Source organism: Podarcis raffonei, chromosome 7, assembly GCF_027172205.1.
Source record: "Podarcis raffonei isolate rPodRaf1 chromosome 7, rPodRaf1.pri, whole genome shotgun sequence".
NCBI classification, from domain to species: domain Eukaryota; kingdom Metazoa; phylum Chordata; class Lepidosauria; order Squamata; family Lacertidae; genus Podarcis; species Podarcis raffonei.
The window spans coordinates 51834624-51854403 of NC_070608.1; the positions used below are offsets into that span (position 1 = coordinate 51834624).

Sequence of the window (19780 nt, forward strand, 5' to 3'; positions counted from 1 at the left end):
AATAAGAGGCAGGGCTCTCTTTGCACCGGATGCCATTTGAATGCATTTGATGGCTTTTAGATCACTGCATTTTGTGCTGATCAGCCAGATGGATAAAGTGACAGAGAATAATAGTTCTGAGCCAATTTTATACTGGCTGTAGATTGTGCAAACAAAAATACAGCAGGGGAATTTAATTTGGAAGACTGACTCTATTCCTGAAAGATGAAATGGAATGGGATCATTTTCTGAAGAGCTGGATTAACATTAAAGTGTTTTACTATCTTATTATCTAATGTTATACATAAAGTTTTATGTCCACCAGCTTAGCATTTTAAAGATCTTTAATACTGTGACAATAAAATTGAGTGCTGCAGCTAATTTTATATTCCATAATAAAAAAAAATAAATCTGTGCTGGGAAATCAGTCATTTTTAAGCTCTTAATAAAAAGGGGAAATGCCCAGATGTGAATAGTATTTGGTTTTTTGCAACATGCTTGATTACCATAGTTAAGTTGAATATTGATTCACACTTGAACCTGCTATATTTTTACTTTTTCAGGTTCTGCCAGTGGGAAAATTAATTAGGAGTTTAACAAGAAGTCACACTTAATTATGAATAGATATCGGCTGTTACAGAGATCTATGTTTTAACGCAGATAAATTAGATTTATTTCAATTTGCTATTTCAAAATAAATACTTTTGCTGAGAGTAAAGTATATGTACAGCCTCAACAAAGACAAATCACAAATTATGTGCACCTATTAATTTGTCTGAGGAAATGTAGGTGAAAGTATCAGAGAGAGAAAAATGTGAAAAATAAAATGTCTGTCACAACCGAGTTTCAGATTTCTCTAGATAATTCTAGAATTGGCAGTGAAACACATTGGTTTTTTTCTTTCTCTCCAAGATTTCAGGTGTTTCTGTATTCACTATAAACTGTACAAAATTCCATACTGTATGAAATACATATACATTTTTGATTGTGATTATTAAATTGTAGCCAGCAGAACTTTGTAAATAGCTGAAAAGCTTAAACTGCACAGAATACTGAAAGAAAATTAAGTTTTTCTGTACTTGTAATGTTGAATGTCTTTTTCTGAAGAGGAAAAAATAGCACATACTGATAATCTGAGATGATCATTTTAAGCAAGGATGTCTTTTCAAATGCAATATCCCTGTGCACAGAAAATAATGTCTCAACAACAGGTGCACCAACTCACAATTTGCTTATATCAGAATCTTCCATTTTTGAAGGGAAGGTGGGTAGCCTTTATTCTAGCATCTTTTTTGCAAGATGCTGCCAGTACACAAATATATTTCTAACAACCATATGCCAAAAATACAATTTAAATAATAAGACTTGTGCTGTATTTCAAAATGGCTTGGCTTTGCCTTCTGTGTTGATATTTCCAACTTTCTTTGATACAATAAGAGAGTTGCAGTCTTTTGTAACTATTGCCACAGTCATGTCTGCTGGACTTCCCCATAATGTCACAATTAGCAGTGCCTATGGCTTTGCCCTCTTTGCAGAGCCCCAGGGGCTTCTTACATACTTGAAGTGAGATCCCAGTTCAGGAACATAGTCATAACTTTCATCCTGTTCAGAAGAACTTGATCCCAGGGAGCTAAGCGATCCAGCCACTGACCCAGTGCCTTCAAAAGCATATATCTGAAGGGAATCATAAGGGGGAACATCGGGATCAGAGTTGGCTTCTTCTAACTTCATTGTAATGAATTCCCGGAAAACAGCACTCTCGGGGCCAACCTGCAGAGATTGCCTGTAAAGGCTCTGGATCTGTGTTGTGATATTTCTTCGAGGTTTGTGTTCTCTGAGGACAGTTTGGTTCCTCAGGGCTGAAATATCAAAAGCCTCCGTGTCCTGCTCCCCACCTCCTTCGTCGTCATATTTCACAATGTTTTCTCTGAATGTTTCTCCTCCTTTCTTGTGAAATAGAGATTGCTTTGTCTGCTGCTTCAAGGCCACAATTGCTAGAATAAAAACTGCCAAGCAAACAAATAAAAGCATGGTGCTGGTGAAATACTTGAGAAATTCACACACACACACACACACACACACACACAATTTTTACTAATCTTGATGCTACTGTAGTGTGACCAGTTTTATAGACTCTGGTTTCATGGGTGAGATAGGAAGAGTGTGGATCATGAGCATGGTAGTATTATGAGCACATATATGTGTATAGAACTGGGGTAGATAAATGGGGTCTATGAGTTATTGTAAATGGGGTTTTGTGTCTGGTGCTTTTTTAGTTTTTTAAAAAAATTGAGGTGTTGGTACTCATATCTTGATAAAAGTGCTATAAGCACCAGCACAAAATCGTTGTCATCGTAGCAAAGGAAAGTGATGATGGCACCGTGTACCAGTGAGTACTATCACAGATACAAAAGCACAGATTGTGTCCAGGATATGATCACCATGAAGGTGTTGAAAATTAGGGCTGGGGAAACTCAGGGCTGGGAGTCAAGTGTAGTTCTCCAGGCACCTCTATCTGGACCTTGGAACTCTCCCCAGGCTATGTGTTATCTCATCAGCCCACACCCCTCACTGGTGCTACTTTGTACACCAGCTGTTTTTGTCTGGCTATAATGCATTCTTTAACTCTAATCATCTCTCTTCCTTGTCTGGACAAGGATAGTGAGGATGTATTTCTGTGCATGTGTGTAGAAACTAGCCTATTATACAATAAAAGTTACATTCATTCCTCTGGGCTATTTTTGCCTCTGGCCTTGTCCACCACTGGCATCTTGCTCTAAGGAGATTGCCCAGAAGTGAATACAGTGGTACCTCAGTTTTTTAATGTAATCTGTTCTGGAAGATCGTTCGAGTTCTGAAATGTTCGAAAACGGAAAACTCAATAGCCAACAGCATGGCCTCATGATCTTGCACTCAGCAGAAGCCGCGTGGCACATTCAACTTCCAAGGTGTGTTCAAAAACTGAAGCATTTGCTTCCAGGTTTATAGTATTCAAAAACCGAAATGTTCGTCAATGTTCATTCAAAACCTGAGGTACCATTGTATAGTCCTCTGTCTAAAAAAAGGGTGTAGTCTATCGATTCATATATGAGTTCTGTCAGGTTTTAATTTGGGTAATACAGACCATGTTATGGGCAACAAATCCATGGAACCAAGAATACATAATATGAAATGTTAAGGCCAAGATGACATAATATGAAATGAAGAAAGTATTGTTTTTCTTACCTAATATTATTAGTAGGCAAGCTACAACAGCAACCAAAGCTTGTACACTGATGCCCATTGAGAAGAGCATTGCTCCATATCTGCATGACTGGAGACTAGGTTCGTGGTCACAATCGCACACAGTGACGGTCAAAGTGTTTGTGCCGGTGAGGGGTGGACTTCCGTTGTCAGCGATTAGGATTGGTAAGGTAAAAATAAACTGTTCTCGACGATGAAATCCCCCTTGTGTGGTGATAATTCTAGCTGTATTATCTTTAAAAAATAATAACAAAAAAGATGATTTTGTTTCATGACATTGCTTATGGGTCTCCAAGTCCAACAATTCACGTTCAGTTAGAATATCTTATTTATGAGAAACACTGTGCCATATTTTGTGCAGATAAAGAGGTGTGGGGGAAGAAAGTTGGAAATCATGATGCTAAGGGGACAACTTAGTCCCACTCAGATCAGTGGAGCTTGCCTCCTCATGCTTAGGATTATGTGAAATCTGAATAGTTCAGATGCACCGCTATCATCATCATCATCATCCCTACATAATCTCAGCAACCCTGCAGTACTAACTCAATAAGCTAGACTCGTATTATGTGCACCTGGGTGGTGTGAGGCTGAGAGGCAGTGGTTAGTCTAAGGCCACATATTTTGTGGGCCAGGCAGAATCTGAACCAAGCAATTTCTTATTCAGAATACAGTGAACTTTCCAAAAGTTAGCTGTATTGATTTATTCACCTAGCCAGAACATTCAAATAATTAGCAAAGTCAATATGAGCAATGTATACTTTAGTTGAATTTGAAATAGCTCTTCTTCTAAGTCTCAGAAGGCTGCCTTTAAGTGGTCTCCTTTCCTGCAATTTCATCAGCTGTTGAACTTAGGTTTTCCCCTCAGATTAGTTTCGATTGGTGTCCCCCCTTTACGATTCTTTCTCAGCCTAAGGGATCAATACAAATGCTGCATAACATCGCAGCACAGAAAAGTCATTCATATGATGTCATCTGTCTATCGATGAAAACAGTGTAATGGGGGAACAAGAAACAAAGTTAAATAATTGTGAACTGTGCCTTTGTCTTTAACTGTGTTTTAGCAGAACTAAATACAAAGCAGAAGCTTTTATTAATATTAAATCTTCACTTCATTTTTAAAACCTGCTCTCTCCCTTGCACGCTCTTCCCTTTTCTAATACTACCAGTGTTTGGCAGTTTAAGAGATAATGGGGAAGTTATTACTCCTACAATCTGCCATATTTAGAAAGCAATTATTAAGAGATAAAATTGGCTTTTGAGATTTTGTTCTGAGGGTTTTTTATTATTTCAGAGCACTATATCTGCAGATCTGTGAAAGAGCTGCTGGAATAAGAATCTGCCAGCGGTGCTCTACATAAGAGGGAAAGAATTTAGTATCCTACTACCTAATCCAGCTTCCTGTTTTCAGCAGTAGCCAGTCCATATTTATCATGCAAGAAGAACATGAAGGCACTAGGCCACCCTCAGTGATTTACTGTCCCTGAACTTGAAAGTTCTACTTAAATGTCATCTACATCAGCCTCCCCAACCATGTGCCCTCCAGGTGTTGTTTGATTATAATCAGGGTGGAGGAAGGGGGTGTGGTAGGGGCTGACCACCCCGGTTGTCACCACTGAGGGGGGTGACAAAATGCCAGGCGGCACTCACTGCGGGGCCTGCAGTGTGCCTGAGCCACACATCTCTCCTGTGAGTGATGCAGTGGCTTGGGTGCCCACAGGCTCTGCGCTGCCCCAAACGGTCTGCCCACCACCTCCTCCTCAGCTGTTGGGTGAGGAGGAAGGTACACACCTTGGAGGCCCCGTGGAATGCCCTGCTCCCACTTGACCTGCCCTCATGGGCGGCTGGCCCCACTCCTGGGTATAGGGTATGCACGCCTCCCTAGGCATTTGCTCCCCTGCTGATTATAATCCCCATCATTTCTGACCAGTGGCTATGCTGGCTGGGCCTGATGGAAATTGGAGTCCAAAACATGTGGAGGGCACTGGTTTGGGCAAGGCTGAACTTTATAGAACAGGAGCTCTCCACTCTGCAACAGTTTGTTGTAGAGCCCACTTGTCCTGGCTAACAGCTACTGTTCACCCTATCCTTAATTTTATCTAACATTTTGCAACATTGTCAAAGCTAGTAGTCATGGTGCACCATTTCACCATTGATTCTGCACATTTTGTTATGTATTGTATGAAGCGGTGCTTCCTTTTGAATCAGTTTTATTGGTTGACTCCTAGTACTGTGAGATCACCTCATGAGAAGAGAAGACTCCCTGGAAAAGACCCTGATGTTGGGAAAGATGGAGGGCACAAGGCAAAGGGGACGACAGAGAACGAGATGGTTGGCCAGTGTTCTTGAAGCTACTAACATGAGTTTGACCAAACTGTGGGAGGCAGTGGAAATCAGGAGTGCCTGGAGTGCTCTGGTCCATGGGGTCACGAAGAGTCGGACATGACTAAACGACTAAACAACAAACAACTATAAGATGAGGAATATCTCCTCTTTCTCCTCATGCTATCCTTACTTTCTATAAACAGCCCTACCATTCCCACCAACCCCACCAGAACCAAGCTAAAGATGTTGCTACTGAACTGTGTGCAGTCTCCCAGTGCCCTGGACTATTGGCATAGAAGAGGCTGCAATCTGCCTTGCTACTTCTCTATAGGCTTTCTAAGTCAGAATGCAGTTTCTTTTGCTGCAGAGAAGGACCCTTGAGGAGAAACCTCATGAAATTCAACATCACCTTAGTCCTTAGTCATCTCCCCCACCCCCTCTAAATCAGAAGTCAACAATTCCTAACAATCTGCTACAACTGCCCAGATAGTTGCTTATTTGAGTAAGTGCTTAATAGGCTTTTTTTTTTACACCAAGAATAGTGACTCTGGTAGGACTTACAATTTCTATATGACTCTGGCTATAGTCCCTTACCTCCGTGAGATTACACAGACTTAGGTGACTATAGCTGGCAAGAATTAAACACAAATGTTATTAGGGACAAAATATTCTGTCCCTGGGTGGGGGCAAATATACCCACCCTTGATAGGAGACTTGCAGATGGTAAGATCAAGCAGGGTGCGGAAGGCTTAAGGTAATGGTGTGGAGAAGCAGGCCAAGAGAAGTTTTTCTAATAGTAGAACTCAGGGCCACCCATTGAAGCTGAATGTTGGAAGATTCAAGACAGACAAAAGAAAGTTGCATAGTGAAACCATTGCATTAGCTCCTCCAAGAGGTAGTGATAGCCACCAACTTTAAAAGAACTGTAGAAAAATTCATAGAGTTGAAGCCATCAATGGTTACCGGCCATGTTGGCTGTGTTCTGTCTCCACTGTTTGAGGCAATATGCCTCTGAGTATCAGTTCCTAGGAATCACAACTGAGAAGAACACTGTTGTACTCAGGTCCTGCTTGCAGGCTTCCTATAAGCATATGGTTGCCTCCTGTGAGCAGAATGTTTGACTAGATGTGCCTTTGCTCTGATCCAGCAGAACTCTTATAATCGTCTCAAGCTACACAGTAAGAAAAAGAGGAGACTGAATATGATAGTAGAAATGCTTGTGGGGATCTATGTCCCATTCAGCAAAAAGCAGCACTATATTTTATCATTAAGATATGGAAAAGAGGTGTAATTAATTTGTCAGAAGATAAATGATAGATATGCCATAAATACAAACCCAATTTCTTCCACATTTGGTGGAGGAATTCAGGAACTGAAAAATCTTGGAAGCAATAACTTATCAACTTCCTGCACCTTAAATAGAATATTTTATTTGATCTATGAGTTATTTTATTTGCATTCTTATAATTAGATAAAAGCCAAGCATGCCAGATTAATTTTTGCTTATTAGCTGTAGCTCAATTATAAATAGCTAAATTGGGGAGGGGATGACATCATGAGATCACTGCCTAATGAAGGTTTCAGAAACAGCAGACATAGCGGAATTCTTAAAGCAATGCTTTCCTGGCCTGATGACAAGTATTTAAGATTTGTGTCTTGTGGAATGTGTGCCTGACTGTTGAGTATGCTGTCTTCAGTATTGTGCTTTACAACAGCTCAGTAGAAACACATTTTAAAAAAGGAAATGGCTCCAACACTCTATAGTTATTCTGCTCAACACATGAAATAACCAATGATCACAAACATCCTTATTCATTTTAATATATATATATGTGAGTGGTGTTGTTTTTAGTGTGTTTATACACCATACTTCTAGTGTAAATACATCTCTCAGGACAGTTTGCAACATATAAAAATTATAATTTCATTAAAAACCTCAAAGAGATAGCATCATGAGTTGTTGTTTTTAAAAAAAATCATAAAAGTGTTGCCTATTTCAAAAATTAAAAGACTGCTAGAATAAAACTTTCTTTGATGCCTTGCAAAAAGCAGCAAGTGTGGGGTGGGACAGTATTGAACTACACTTCATTGTTTTTTCATATTATGGGACCAGTCTGGAGAAGGCTGTATCCTCAACGACTATGCCTCTACCAGAGGAGACACTTCTTCTAATCAAAGGAAATGGGCAGGATAATAAGGGACGCGATGCTCCCTAAATTGTCTTGGGCTAAGCTGTTTAGGACTTTAACGGTAAACACCATCTCTACGAATTGTGCCTGTAAGCAAACTGGTACATAGTACAGATGTATTGGTGCAAAGTGACCCTATTTGCTAGTATTCACCAACAGCTACAGAGGTAATACCATGTGGAGTGCATTACACAGACCAGGTTTAATTTCCTAAGGTATGTGCACTGCTGGTACAGCAGCCTCAGCTGACCAAAGGGACAGCAAAGCACAGACACCACTTGATTATCCAGGTGTAAAACCAAAACCAGGATGACTGAAAGGGACTGTTCCTGACAACTTTGACATGATTAACTGTGAGAGTATGCTGCAGATTCATTTTAGATGAAGACACCAGCCCAGGTTCTAAACACTAGGATATAATTATGTATGTGGTATGTTTTTATTCATTGGATAACTATCCAGCCATATCAGCAAGAAATTTACAGACAGCAAGTTAATCTCATTAATATTCCTGTGAGGTAATAAAAGAGAATGACATCACTGATGTTCATAGCTGAGCTCTGAGTTGAGCCTGGCATTCTAAATCCTGAAAATTAAGCTGTTGTGTGGCCCACAGTGGTTCTCAGCTATACACCACAATTTGTACTATTTACCGGATGAACAATAGACTTGCTCAGATGTTAGCTTTCAAGAGTTCTCAGAACATATGGAGAGAGGACCACATGCACTGCCCCCACCCCCCAGTGTGTACATGTGAAAAAAATCTCCACCCTCGATTGTAGAAGAAGAGAAGAGTTTGGATTTGATATCCCACTTTATCACTACCCAAAGGAGTCTCAAAGCGCCTAACAATCTCCTTTCCCTTCCTCCCTCCCACAACAAACACTCTGTGAGGTGAGTGGGGCTGAGAGACTTCAAAGAAGTGTGACTAGCCCAAGGTTACCCAGCAGCTGCATGTGGAGGAGTGGAGACACAAACCCAGTTCACCAGATTACAAGTCTACTGCTCTTAACCACTACACCACACTGGCTCTTACTATTGCAACTGAGTGAGAAGGTCAGCAGGGAGAAACTTTGCACATTCAGCTGAACATGTTTAGAATTTTCTGTGTGAACAGGAACCACAATTGCTCAGGGTTTCCAGCTACATAAAGGCTTCTAAGGGCTTTCTAAGTTCATTCTAAGTTCATTCAAATGAACACATGAAAATTCCATCTTTAGATTCAAGATCTAAGGCTGCAGTCAGCACAAACAGGGTATGCACAACTAGTTCCTCCCTCCACAATTTCTGAGAACACATGAAGGTGAATGTCTGAACAGGTCTAGTGAAAGTTTCATAATTAAAGTGCAAATTGAGCATTAATTCTTTGCAGAAATATTTCAAGGGCTGTGCACACAATACCTACTTTGATTATCTTTGACTGCAAAACCAGAGCTGTTTGTGGCCTCCTCATTCAAATAGTAGAAGAAATGATGGTCCTCCACAGAATTGTCTTTGTCCACTGCACTGATGGTCTGAATAACCTAAAAGCAAACAATGGCAAACAATATGCTTAGCACCAAATATTATTGGCTGCCTTTGAAAGCAATGCAACAAAATTGCGTGCAAGACATTCCATTCAATTAGTAAGGTTGAAATCCCCCTGCCTTGTCTCTGAAGGGCAGGAAATGTATTAGCTGCAGCAGCAAATACACATCACTTAACACAAGTCTGTTGAGCTTGTTGATTTTCTAATGTCCTACAATTATGCCACTTGATTTTGTATTGATTGGGAGGAGATAAGCACTAAAGTCGTGGGCTAATGCAAATGGCTTCTGGAATTGAAAATGCAAAGGTTAAATAAAGTTTCCATAAGGGGAAAAAAAAAGAATAATGTATAAAGTATTCTGCCCTTCCTTTGTTCTCCAAGGTGAAAAGTATATCATTCTATATTTGAACACATCCTTCAATACAAAAACCTATTTCCTTCCAGCCCACAAACATCATAGGCATCACTCAAGTGATGTATTATAGTTGCCGTGACCGCAAGATTGTGACAAGTTCATGTGCTGAATTGTTGATTCTTTGAGATAGTAACAGATTGATTATGGGAACACTTGGTTGTGTTTTCAAAGAAACAAAATAGCCTAAATTTCCAAACCTATTGAACCAGATTGTCATTTGCAGGAAAACAGAGTCAAAATTAGCGTCTTTGCATTCAGAAATCATTGATTCCATCATCTCAAATAAACAAGCCATGTTGCAGTTGTTATAATGAACAGTTGCTCTGCTTGCTAAGAGTAAATATTTGTTACCATTATCGGTTGATACCATTGGGCAAATCGTACATTATCAGTGACAACATTTTTTATCTTGCTATTTCAGCTCCACATTATCTTGCCATTTCAATGCACTACCAGTTCATTTCTTTCATTAAGAGGGTAAGTCTTCTAAAATGCTGTTTAATGGCTAATTGGGGCTTAAAAACCCAGCCTTGCCAAGTACAGGGTCAGAGAAGCCAACAGACAGCCACAGAAATTACTTTGTGATTATGGCACAACCATAGTTCAATGCAATGATGGGCTAATAGAGTTTTTGAAAGAAATGATTTTTAAATGTTTATTTTCATTGATAACAGCCTGATTCTATCATCTGCTGCTTTAGTTCTTAGGATGAGATGCAAGCTTCTGCATCAACCTGACATAAAAACAAACTGTTTCACATTACACCTATGACACCCTAAGTTACTGATCTAATCATAACAGGATTGCAACAGCAGGTCCTCTAACTCTAGCTACTACAAGTTGTCAGCTATCTCTTCAAGCAGTAGCAGCAGCTCCTTGTAATGACTTAACTTTACATTAGATACAACTCCATGGTGGGAGAATACTCATGGACAGATTGGGTAGGCAAACTCCCCTTGCTCCCTCTTCCCCTTCAGAAACAATAGTGGGTGTGGTTTAAGAATGGACCATCTGTCAGTGTCATCCACCCCACCCAGTTTCTCATTTTTCAAGGCTCAAGTTAAGTATTCTGCATCAGTTTGCATTTTAAAAAAAATCCTCTTGAAAATTCACCAGCAGTTTAATGCAATTTTTTCCTGTGCACAGTTCTGTAAGCAATTTTGCCGACAAATACATTTTTACAAGCAATTTCCTCTAACATGCATGGTATTTTCTGTAATATATGGGGTTTTGTGAATAATTTCCCCTGAATATTTGCATTTTTGTACACATTTATTTGGTTAGAGAATTGTCTCACAAGATTCAGAGGAGTATAAATTTAAAACAATTAATGATCTCCCGCATCGTTTCTACTTTGGTCCGAAACTACCTGATAGACAGCAGTTCACTAGTTAAACCATCACCTCCTTTAAAAAGAAAAAGAAAAGAGTGCACTAATTGTTTCTGGATCAGGGTCTAATATGACTTCATGCTTTATGTTAAAACAAAGGTAACACAGTTTGATATTACTTTGGAAAGCTTGCATGGGTTGGTTTATTGATTGTGCTGAAATCTAATTGCCAAGAATTGTGTCATATCAAGGCTCATTAATCTGAAAACTGTAACAATCTACAAGTCAGTGGGGAAGACTACTAACTGGGGAACTTGCCTGGTCATTGTTTAAAAATGAAATTGGTTTGAGTAAAAATCCAGGCTTTAGAGAAGGGTCAGCCCTAGCATTAGACATAGTGAAGCAACTGCTTCAGGCAGCTGCATTGGATATCATGATTATATTTGTACTGCCATAGAGGATGGGGAGCTTTCAGCATAACTTGACTGGCCTTGGGTATTCTGCATGTTGACTCGGGGATGAGGACTTTAATGCTCAACCTAAGGCAGCAGAAAAGTGCCTTAGGTCAGCCTTTGAGTGGAAGCAGCTCTACCTCCTAAAAACCTTGAAAGCAAACTGAATCTTTACAGGTTGAAGTCTGCCTGATACAACCAGAAGGCCTTGAAATTATTGTGGCAGGGGATGGAGGAAATGGTCAACTACAGTTTCTTTCAGTTTCATATTTTTCCAGTCTTGGGATCATTTGGGATCCAGTCTTGCCACATTTATGCAGCCAGGCATAATGTATTTCTTTTTTAAAAGGAGTCTTCATAAAAAAATTGCCAACATTTTAGTGTGCATTTCTGATATGCACATTTTATCATGCAGTATATATTTTCCAGAAATATATGCTATTTTGAGCACAGTATATATGTATGTCTGTGCACATTTCCTGGTTGGAAAAGATCATCACAAAATTCAAAGAACTGCACATTTCAAAGTTGTGCTTTGGTTCGCATATTGTTTCAGCAAGTGCAAATAAGGCAAACTCACTGAATCTCTTCCCCATCAAAACTTGTAGCTAATCTGGCCTTCACTTCAGATGAATAATCCAATTTCTTCCCCACTGCATCCTTAACACTGCTAACCTTCTCTGCCAGTTGGAAGGGAAGGAGAGAAGAGTATATAAACTTCGTGGGTATTGAGAGAAAAATCATTCTCCAACCTTGCACATATATTTTTCAGTGGGTGATCCTCTCACCTTTCATTTCCCACTTTCTTTCTCAGCACCGGAGCCAAAGGTAAAGATAAAATCAGTAGCTACCACACAAAATGAATTTCCAAACTGGGAAGAGAAGCTGTGCACTACTGCAACAGGAACTTGAACCCTTCTTAGGCATTATGTCATCTCATTAGAAGGCAAAAAATGCAGGGGAGGTTTGTGTGGGCAAGTGTGGTGCATGTGCCCCTTGTCTTCATCCTTGCATGGTCAAGCTGAATAGCTGTAGAGGGCTTTGACTTCTTATTCCTTCTGTCTCTCCCAGGGTCTGTTTTGCTGATTTGTCAGTGGCTGATTTTCACTGAAAAAAGCCCTGTTCATCTGAGCTGTCTCCTTTTCATTAGTATTACATGGGAGCTTCAAACACACTTCATTTTTCTTTTCAAGGATGGTTAGTGATGTTCAAGGATTTTATTTGACTTGAAGATTTTTACTTGATTCACATCTCAGGCTCAAACTGCCGTTTTCTTGCACTTCAAATTTTGCATTATACTTCACAGCTCAAAGAACATACCAAAATGTGTACAGAATATATACTTTAGGTTAAAACACAAACAAAATGCACACAGAAACTGATATACTCTGAAACAATACATTCAGGGTTTGTTTTTGTATTTTAATGCAGATGGATGCAAAAATGGGATGAGACAGAAATATTAACACAACATGTGAAACTGACACAAATCAGAAACAGAATGATCTATCCATCTCTTTTAATCACTCCCACATACGAACTTCTTTAAATACAAGATGGCTGCCAATAGCCAACAAACAACTATCAGATGCCATCCTGTGGCCCTCAGGTTCCACCAATCAGATTATTGTAGCATGTCTCTCAGACCTTGTGGGACATGGCCAGACTATATGTTGCCATGATTATGACCCACATTTTTGGCAAAAACCCTTATTGGGACCAACCCCCACATTGCCCAAATGTTATTTTTTTTTTGGGGGGTGCCTCATACACCCATGCTGCTTCCTTTGCATTTTTCGTGTTGACAGTTATTATTGTTCTCGTAAGGTGGGGAGTGGGAGGGCTGAGGTAAGCATGCCATTACTGTCAGCCCTGGAGAGCATGTGTGCATGCGTGGGCAAAGAGAAAAGCCATTGGCCACGCTAAGTCAGGCTGGCGCCGCTCAAGCTAAAACGTTATTTTCCCCATGTGAGGGAAGATGAGGCGGTGGCTATTTACCTTTCCATGGCTTGCACTGTGTAGCTAATGAGTGGCCTCTTCAGCAGAGCGCATAATTGTTTTGGAGTGCAGCTGCCCAGGCTCTCCCCGCTTCCTCCGGTGGGGAGCACTGCCGCTACAGACACTGGCGGGCGTCGCTCCTGAGGCGCCTCTGAGCCCTTTTTGAGGTCAGTCACTGGCAGCTCCATGGTGGAAATCCAAACTGTGGCTCCTTTTCCCTCTTCCTCACCCCCCACCCCAGAAGAAAAGATTGCTGCGCGCACACAGCAAATGGAGAAGGATCTTGAGCAGCCGCCCACCTCACTTTTGACCCCCAAGCCTGGTTGAGTCACAAAAACGATTGTGCGTGCATGCCATGCTGGCTGCCTGGATCTATAAGGCAATTGCCCCTGATCTGACCCACAGGGCTTAGTTTGCTGACCCATGCTTTAGATGAATACAGCTCCCACACCCTTTGGGGAACCTGTTAAGCAGGCTTCCTCAAACTTGTCCCTCCAGGTGTTTTGAGACTACAGTTCCCATCATCCCTAACCACTGGTCCTGCTAGCTAGGGATCATGGGAGTTGTAGGCCAAAAACATCTGGAGGGCTGAGTTTGAGGAAGCCTGCTGTTAAGGGTTCTCAGAACTGGAGAAGTCTTCTGTGTGAATCTCTGTACGGTCCCTTCCTCACTAAACCTAAATGCACAGCCACTGGGGGCAGGGCCAGAAGTTACATTCACACTGGGGGCAGGGTGGGTGAGGAAGCTTGGCCCGAGGCCATAGGACTCCATTTGCCCCTCACATATTCAGATGAGCACCCTCCTTAAATGGCTTGCTGTCTTCTGGCAAATCCTATAAAGTCTTAGTGAAGTAAGTTGCAATGTGTAGATCTTCCGATAGCCAAAGATGCAACATCCACACACAAGAGAGTGGTATTAGCAGGTCTGGGGAAAATTCCAAACCTTGCAGAAAGACAACAGCAATAGCGATCTTTAGATCTACACACTAAGGTGTGTAGGAGGGGAAATCCCCAAAAGGGGAAGAACCGTGGAATGGCAAAAATGGTTGTGACATCCCCTACAGTGACCAAACGGGTTACACTCCCCTAAATCTATCCCTGCTCTGAATAATAGCACTTCAGTCTGCAGCATTTTGTTTCATGTTCCACTTGTTCATATGGACCCTTGCTTGTTTTATAAAATATTATCTTCATTCTCATCTTCCTACATAAAAACAGGTAGGGATTTCACAATTAGGGATCAAATTTGTCATGGTCTAGAAGGGCATGTAAATAAAACAACTGGTCTCTGCTGACATCTTCCAACACTTTTCACTTATTGTTTCTTTTTTTCTTGATCCACTACATATAGATTATCAATATTGTTTTAATTTATACAGAATGCCTCCCTAGTTTTATATTTTTTAAAAAATGTTTGAATTATATTCAAGCTGTTATTTTTCCTGGCATTTGCGGCATTATCTCTCTTTTATAGAGAACTAATGTCAAGTAAGTAGCTTTCACTTTGACTGTAATTGCTGACTATTTTATTTTATGCTAAGTGCTGGGTAAATATGTATTGCCTTGCTATCTCTGTTTCAAAGTGCAAAATACACATTCATCCACTTTACGAGCTAATAAGTAAATGGTCAAGTAAATTGCTGCATCAAAGTCAATTCGCAGATGATACGCAAATTGCAGGTATTTGTGCCAGAATAAATATGTATTAGAGAGGACAGTATTATTTCAGAAAGATACAAGTAAACATAGTATCTCACCCTCAGCAAAAAATATTATTCTTCCTTCATGCAAAGCAACTGTAATGTCCACAAGATAGCAGGGATACACTACTATTATTGTTGTTATTATTTTCTTTTGTTGGTTATTAAAAGAATTATTGAGTAGCCACTCATTTTAATGATTCTTCTGTACTACTTCTAAAGGGTTTTTTAAAAGGTTTGTGTACTGATATGCACCACCCTGATATTTTTTGAGAGGATAATATATAAATGCTTTTATAAAAAACCATTTTCATGGATTTCATGCTCTCCAAGGGTGTGTGAACACTGAATACTGTCTTCATGCTGGGTTTTTAAAAAATACGCTGTACATAAAAGTTCAAGATCTGAAATAGCAGTAAGAATTATTAAAATACAGCAGCAGATAAACCAGTTATTAGATGAAACAACTACAAAATCATCCCAATGCAAACTGATTTTTTAAAAAAGTCTTTACGAAAACCGTAAAAGGCAATGGAAAGAGTGGAGGGCACTCTGGCAAAACAGAGCCACCACGAAGAAGGCTTGATCCATGTTACTTACGAACTGAATCATTTTCACTAGTAAACTGGCAACATATGGTGATAAACAAGTTCGGTCAGGTACATATGGATGTAAGCAGTTCTTCCAATAATGACCGCTCTCCACATCAAACGGAGGGTGCGCAGTACCCCTGATCCTACGTGACTCCTGGCAGAGCACTCCTGGACCACCTCCCCAAGTCACGAACCTTGAGGTTCCTGCCAAACCTCAGTTCAAATAACCAATCACAACTTGGGAGGTGGAGCCAGGGGAGTGGACCAAGTAAGTGTAGGATCCCCTCTTTAAGCATAAAAGAGGGAGCTCTCAGTCAGCTCCAGAGCTTCACCTGCCATATCCTCCCTTCGTTTAGACCTTTTATTTCAGGTTGGCTTCTTCTTTACAGGTATGTTAGTGCTGCTGCAGTCTTATGATGGTTGCTGTTAAAGGACCGGGAAGGAATTTCCCCTGCATTGGCAGGTTTCGCCTTCCCCGTAGCAAAATGTCACAACTTTGGCAGTTTTAGGCCTTGGCCAGAATCCTTTAGTCTATCTTCCCTAAATGGGGTGGGGGGGGGTGAAGTGGTGAAACACCCCCCCCCGCTGCAGCGATCCCAGGGTTCCCCATTAAAGGGGTTGTGTTGAGGGGAGGCACTGGCCATATGCTGAACGGTTGTCAGTGCACTCCCCTGTGTTGAGGTGAAATGGGGGGGGGGTGCGCTCTCTGCTTAAACATATGTCTTCCAAAGCCAGCCCAATCCCCAGATAGATTGGTTAACCCTGATGTGCCCCAGATCCCCGGACAGAGACTGGGAGGGATAAACACCAGTGCCAAAGCCAAGGTCTTCCTACATCTGAAAGTTTTATAAAGTTGTGGACAATTTTAATCCCGTAACACGTTGTCACGAGTCATTATTCCACCCGGGTGTCGCATGGGGTCAGGGGGGTCTCAGCCTGCACACACAAACTGCTTACAAACCATTGGGGGCTTTAAAGAGCAATAACATAATGCTTAAATTGGCCCTGAAATCAAACAGTTATAAAATGTGACTGGTAACAGCAACAGCCACAGCAGCAGCAGCAGCAGCAGCAACAACAACAACAACAACAACAACAACAACAACAGTGCAATAGGATCAAGATGGCACAAGCAATGCAAAGCAGATGCTCCTAAAAATGTTCTTGTTTTGCACTCTAAACCAATTGAAGTTTCCAGGAGTTCCTCATGTTTCTTTTTCAGCTTGAAAGCCATGGTTTGAGGACCAATGCCCCACATAATCTGTGTTCCTTTTTTATTGGCTAATCAAAACATTCACCTCAGCATTCCACTTTGCAGCTTATTTGCTGCCCATATCTTTTTTTTTCTTTCTATTTCATTCCAGTGCAAGTAATACAAGCCATCTGGGATCATGTATTGAATGCCAAAATACCGTACTAGGCAGCCAACCTTTTTGGGTTATTGTCTGACATCCCTAAGGGCAAATGAAGGTCATTTAAGCAATGCTCACTGTACAAATCATTTGCACAATCCTAAACAATCAGGGATCACAAACTATCAGGGATCAAAAATGAAACTTTTTTTTTATTTATCCTGAACAAATGATGAAAGTGTATTACTTCTTCCAATTCTAGCAAAGTTGTGTGTGTGTGTGTGAGAGAGAGAGTGAGAGTGAGAGTGAGAGAGAGAGAGAGAGAGAGAGAGAGAGAGAGAGACTCCCTTCTGGCTCAGCCCTACATATAATACACAATAACAAATGTTGCTCAGCTTGCTTACTTACTTGTCTACAAATACATTTGAAGCAGAACGTTTCAATCTTCTTTAGGTCAGAACCAGGTTGGGGTAATTCTGACTGAGTCAGATTAATTCTGCTGTAGCATCTAAGATAAATTTGGTCCCCTTTTATATTGCTGGATATATTGCTGCCATTCTGGCGCCCTTGTTTGGAAGTAAGCACAACTAAAAGCAATAGGATTTATTTGCAAACTGACAACTGCTCTGTCCTGAACATTTATGCTTTACTGCAGCAAGTCTTATCCCGGAATGGACTAGAGAGCCAAAGACATGTGTCTCCAAATAACAGCAGACTCAAATCTACCTTGATCATGTTAAAGGAAAGGGCAAGTGATAATTTAGTCCACCCCAAAGTCATTTTTACCCTAGCTCTGGTCAGATATGAGACATTTTACTAGAAAAAAAAGTAACCTGGGAAGGGAAAGTACATAGTAAAATGGTGTGTTTTGTGTGCATGTTCCTTCACCCTGTCTCACCCATTTTTCTGCTTGGTACTTTAAATCACACACTCCGCCACTTAAGGCAGATCCAAGTTTGTGACCCCTGCATGTAGTTTGAACCTTAGGAGCAGTTTATAAGCGATAAATACTCTACAGGTTGTTTGGATGTGAATTTAAAGTTCTGCTGCACAAGGACTTGGGAAAGACATTCTGTCAGCCTAAACCCTGCATCTATCAAATGAGAAACTTAGCAACCAGCATAATTTATAAAATGGGAGTCTTACATATGTGTGTTGTGTAGGTGAATGGCATAATTACTTTGCACTTTAAGAACTATAGAAATGACAGGGAATAATAAATCAGTTAAAGTACAGTGCGGAGCTAATTAAAAAAGATCTTTGTTTTGTCAGGTTTTAATCTGATCATATTGCCCAGCTTTTATAGTTTGCTCTGAGAGCTGAAGAGAGGCAGTGTAAATTCATGTAAATGTAACACACAATTTACTGGTATTATTCTGTTACATCTGATGGCTATCAAAGGATTAGACTTTCATTTTATTGAGTTCCTTTCATGCACATCCTGTTTTGAAGTGTTTTACAGACCAATGAATCCAACTCTAGGAGTGCACTGGACTTGGTTTGTGTAAGAAAAAGTCAGCTATTGTGTAGCCGATGCCTGGGTTTGGGGAAGGTGTAGAGCACTGACATGAAAAGTATAATGGAAATCTATTTAAAGTGTCTGGTAAGCATGATGGATAGAGTTATGGAAAAATCAATCTCCTTTTACATTTAGTTTTTATTACCAAGTTATGTTTTCATATGATAGTCCCAAGGACTTACATATAGAGAGAGACCCATTTCCAGAGGGTAAATCAAAAAGTTCAAGAGCACCCAAAAGTCACAATAAAGGCAAAAAGAGGATGCAATCACTTTACTAAATGCAGCTTTCCCCCCAGAATCTTGATAAATACTAAACAAAATTTCTATGGAAGTGATTTTTATTGGGAATTTTATAAATGGACTCTCCTACATTGGATTGAACAGATGTAAGCCACATTAGCATAGAATCTCTTTTTACTTTTAAGGTAACTATGTAGAGGGCTTTATGAAATCTTAGCCCTGGTTCATATATTTGGTCAGGATCAGTGCTGAGATATTGTTGGAGAAATATCAGTAGATGCTGTTCCATTAGGTAGGGCAACCAGGGCTTAGTCTGACCAAACTAAATTTCCAGAACCTCCTGACTCAACCAGACATCCACTGAATCTTAACCCTGCTTATCCCTATACAACTGCTCATTTAGGTGCTAAGTATTGATGAAACGACAATGTTTTAAGTCTCTACGGTTTCTCTGCAAAGAAGAAGGAAAGAAGAAGAACCAGAACAGGTGGAGGTTACACAACTTTCTTTCCCAGCATAGAACAATTCTGAAAAATATATATGACATTTTTCTGTTTGGTTAGGTGCTGCCTATTTATAAACAGCAATGCTTAAGTGTCTGGAATATATTTGCAAGGGAGGAAGCTGAGGACCTGGCTATGCCACACCACATGACCTCTTAGAAGTCCCAACAGGTCTAGTGCACATCAGTTGCCACTGGGCGTGAGTCTATCCCCTTCACTAGGGAATTAGTCTTCAGTGTGAAACAAACCCTCTATTTGAGCACACAGCCTATGAAGGCCCAGTTCACATTATTTCTCCTCTTCAGAAATTGGTCAGGAAGAGCATACATGAAATGGGACATGCTCCTGGCTGTTCATAAGGCCCAATTTCACATTATTTAGACACTAGGAGAGGATTTGCTTGAAAGAAACTGGCA

At 40.5% G+C, this 19780-nt stretch overlaps 1 protein-coding gene across 1 annotated transcript in view; it reads right to left on the bottom strand.

Annotated features, from left to right (window-relative positions):
* Positions 1 to 403: 403 nt before the first annotated feature.
* LOC128417650 (cadherin-19-like) overlaps positions 404 to 19780 on the bottom strand; it is a 61243-nt gene continuing 41866 nt past the window's right edge. The window contains exons 11-13 of the mRNA XM_053396615.1: positions 9139 to 9256; positions 3205 to 3456; positions 404 to 1985 (exon numbers count right to left, since the gene is read on the bottom strand). Coding sequence (XP_053252590.1) covers positions 1492 to 1985; positions 3205 to 3456; positions 9139 to 9256 — 864 coding nt within the window. The 3' untranslated portion in view covers positions 404 to 1491. The remainder of the gene's footprint in view (positions 1986 to 3204; positions 3457 to 9138; positions 9257 to 19780) is intronic.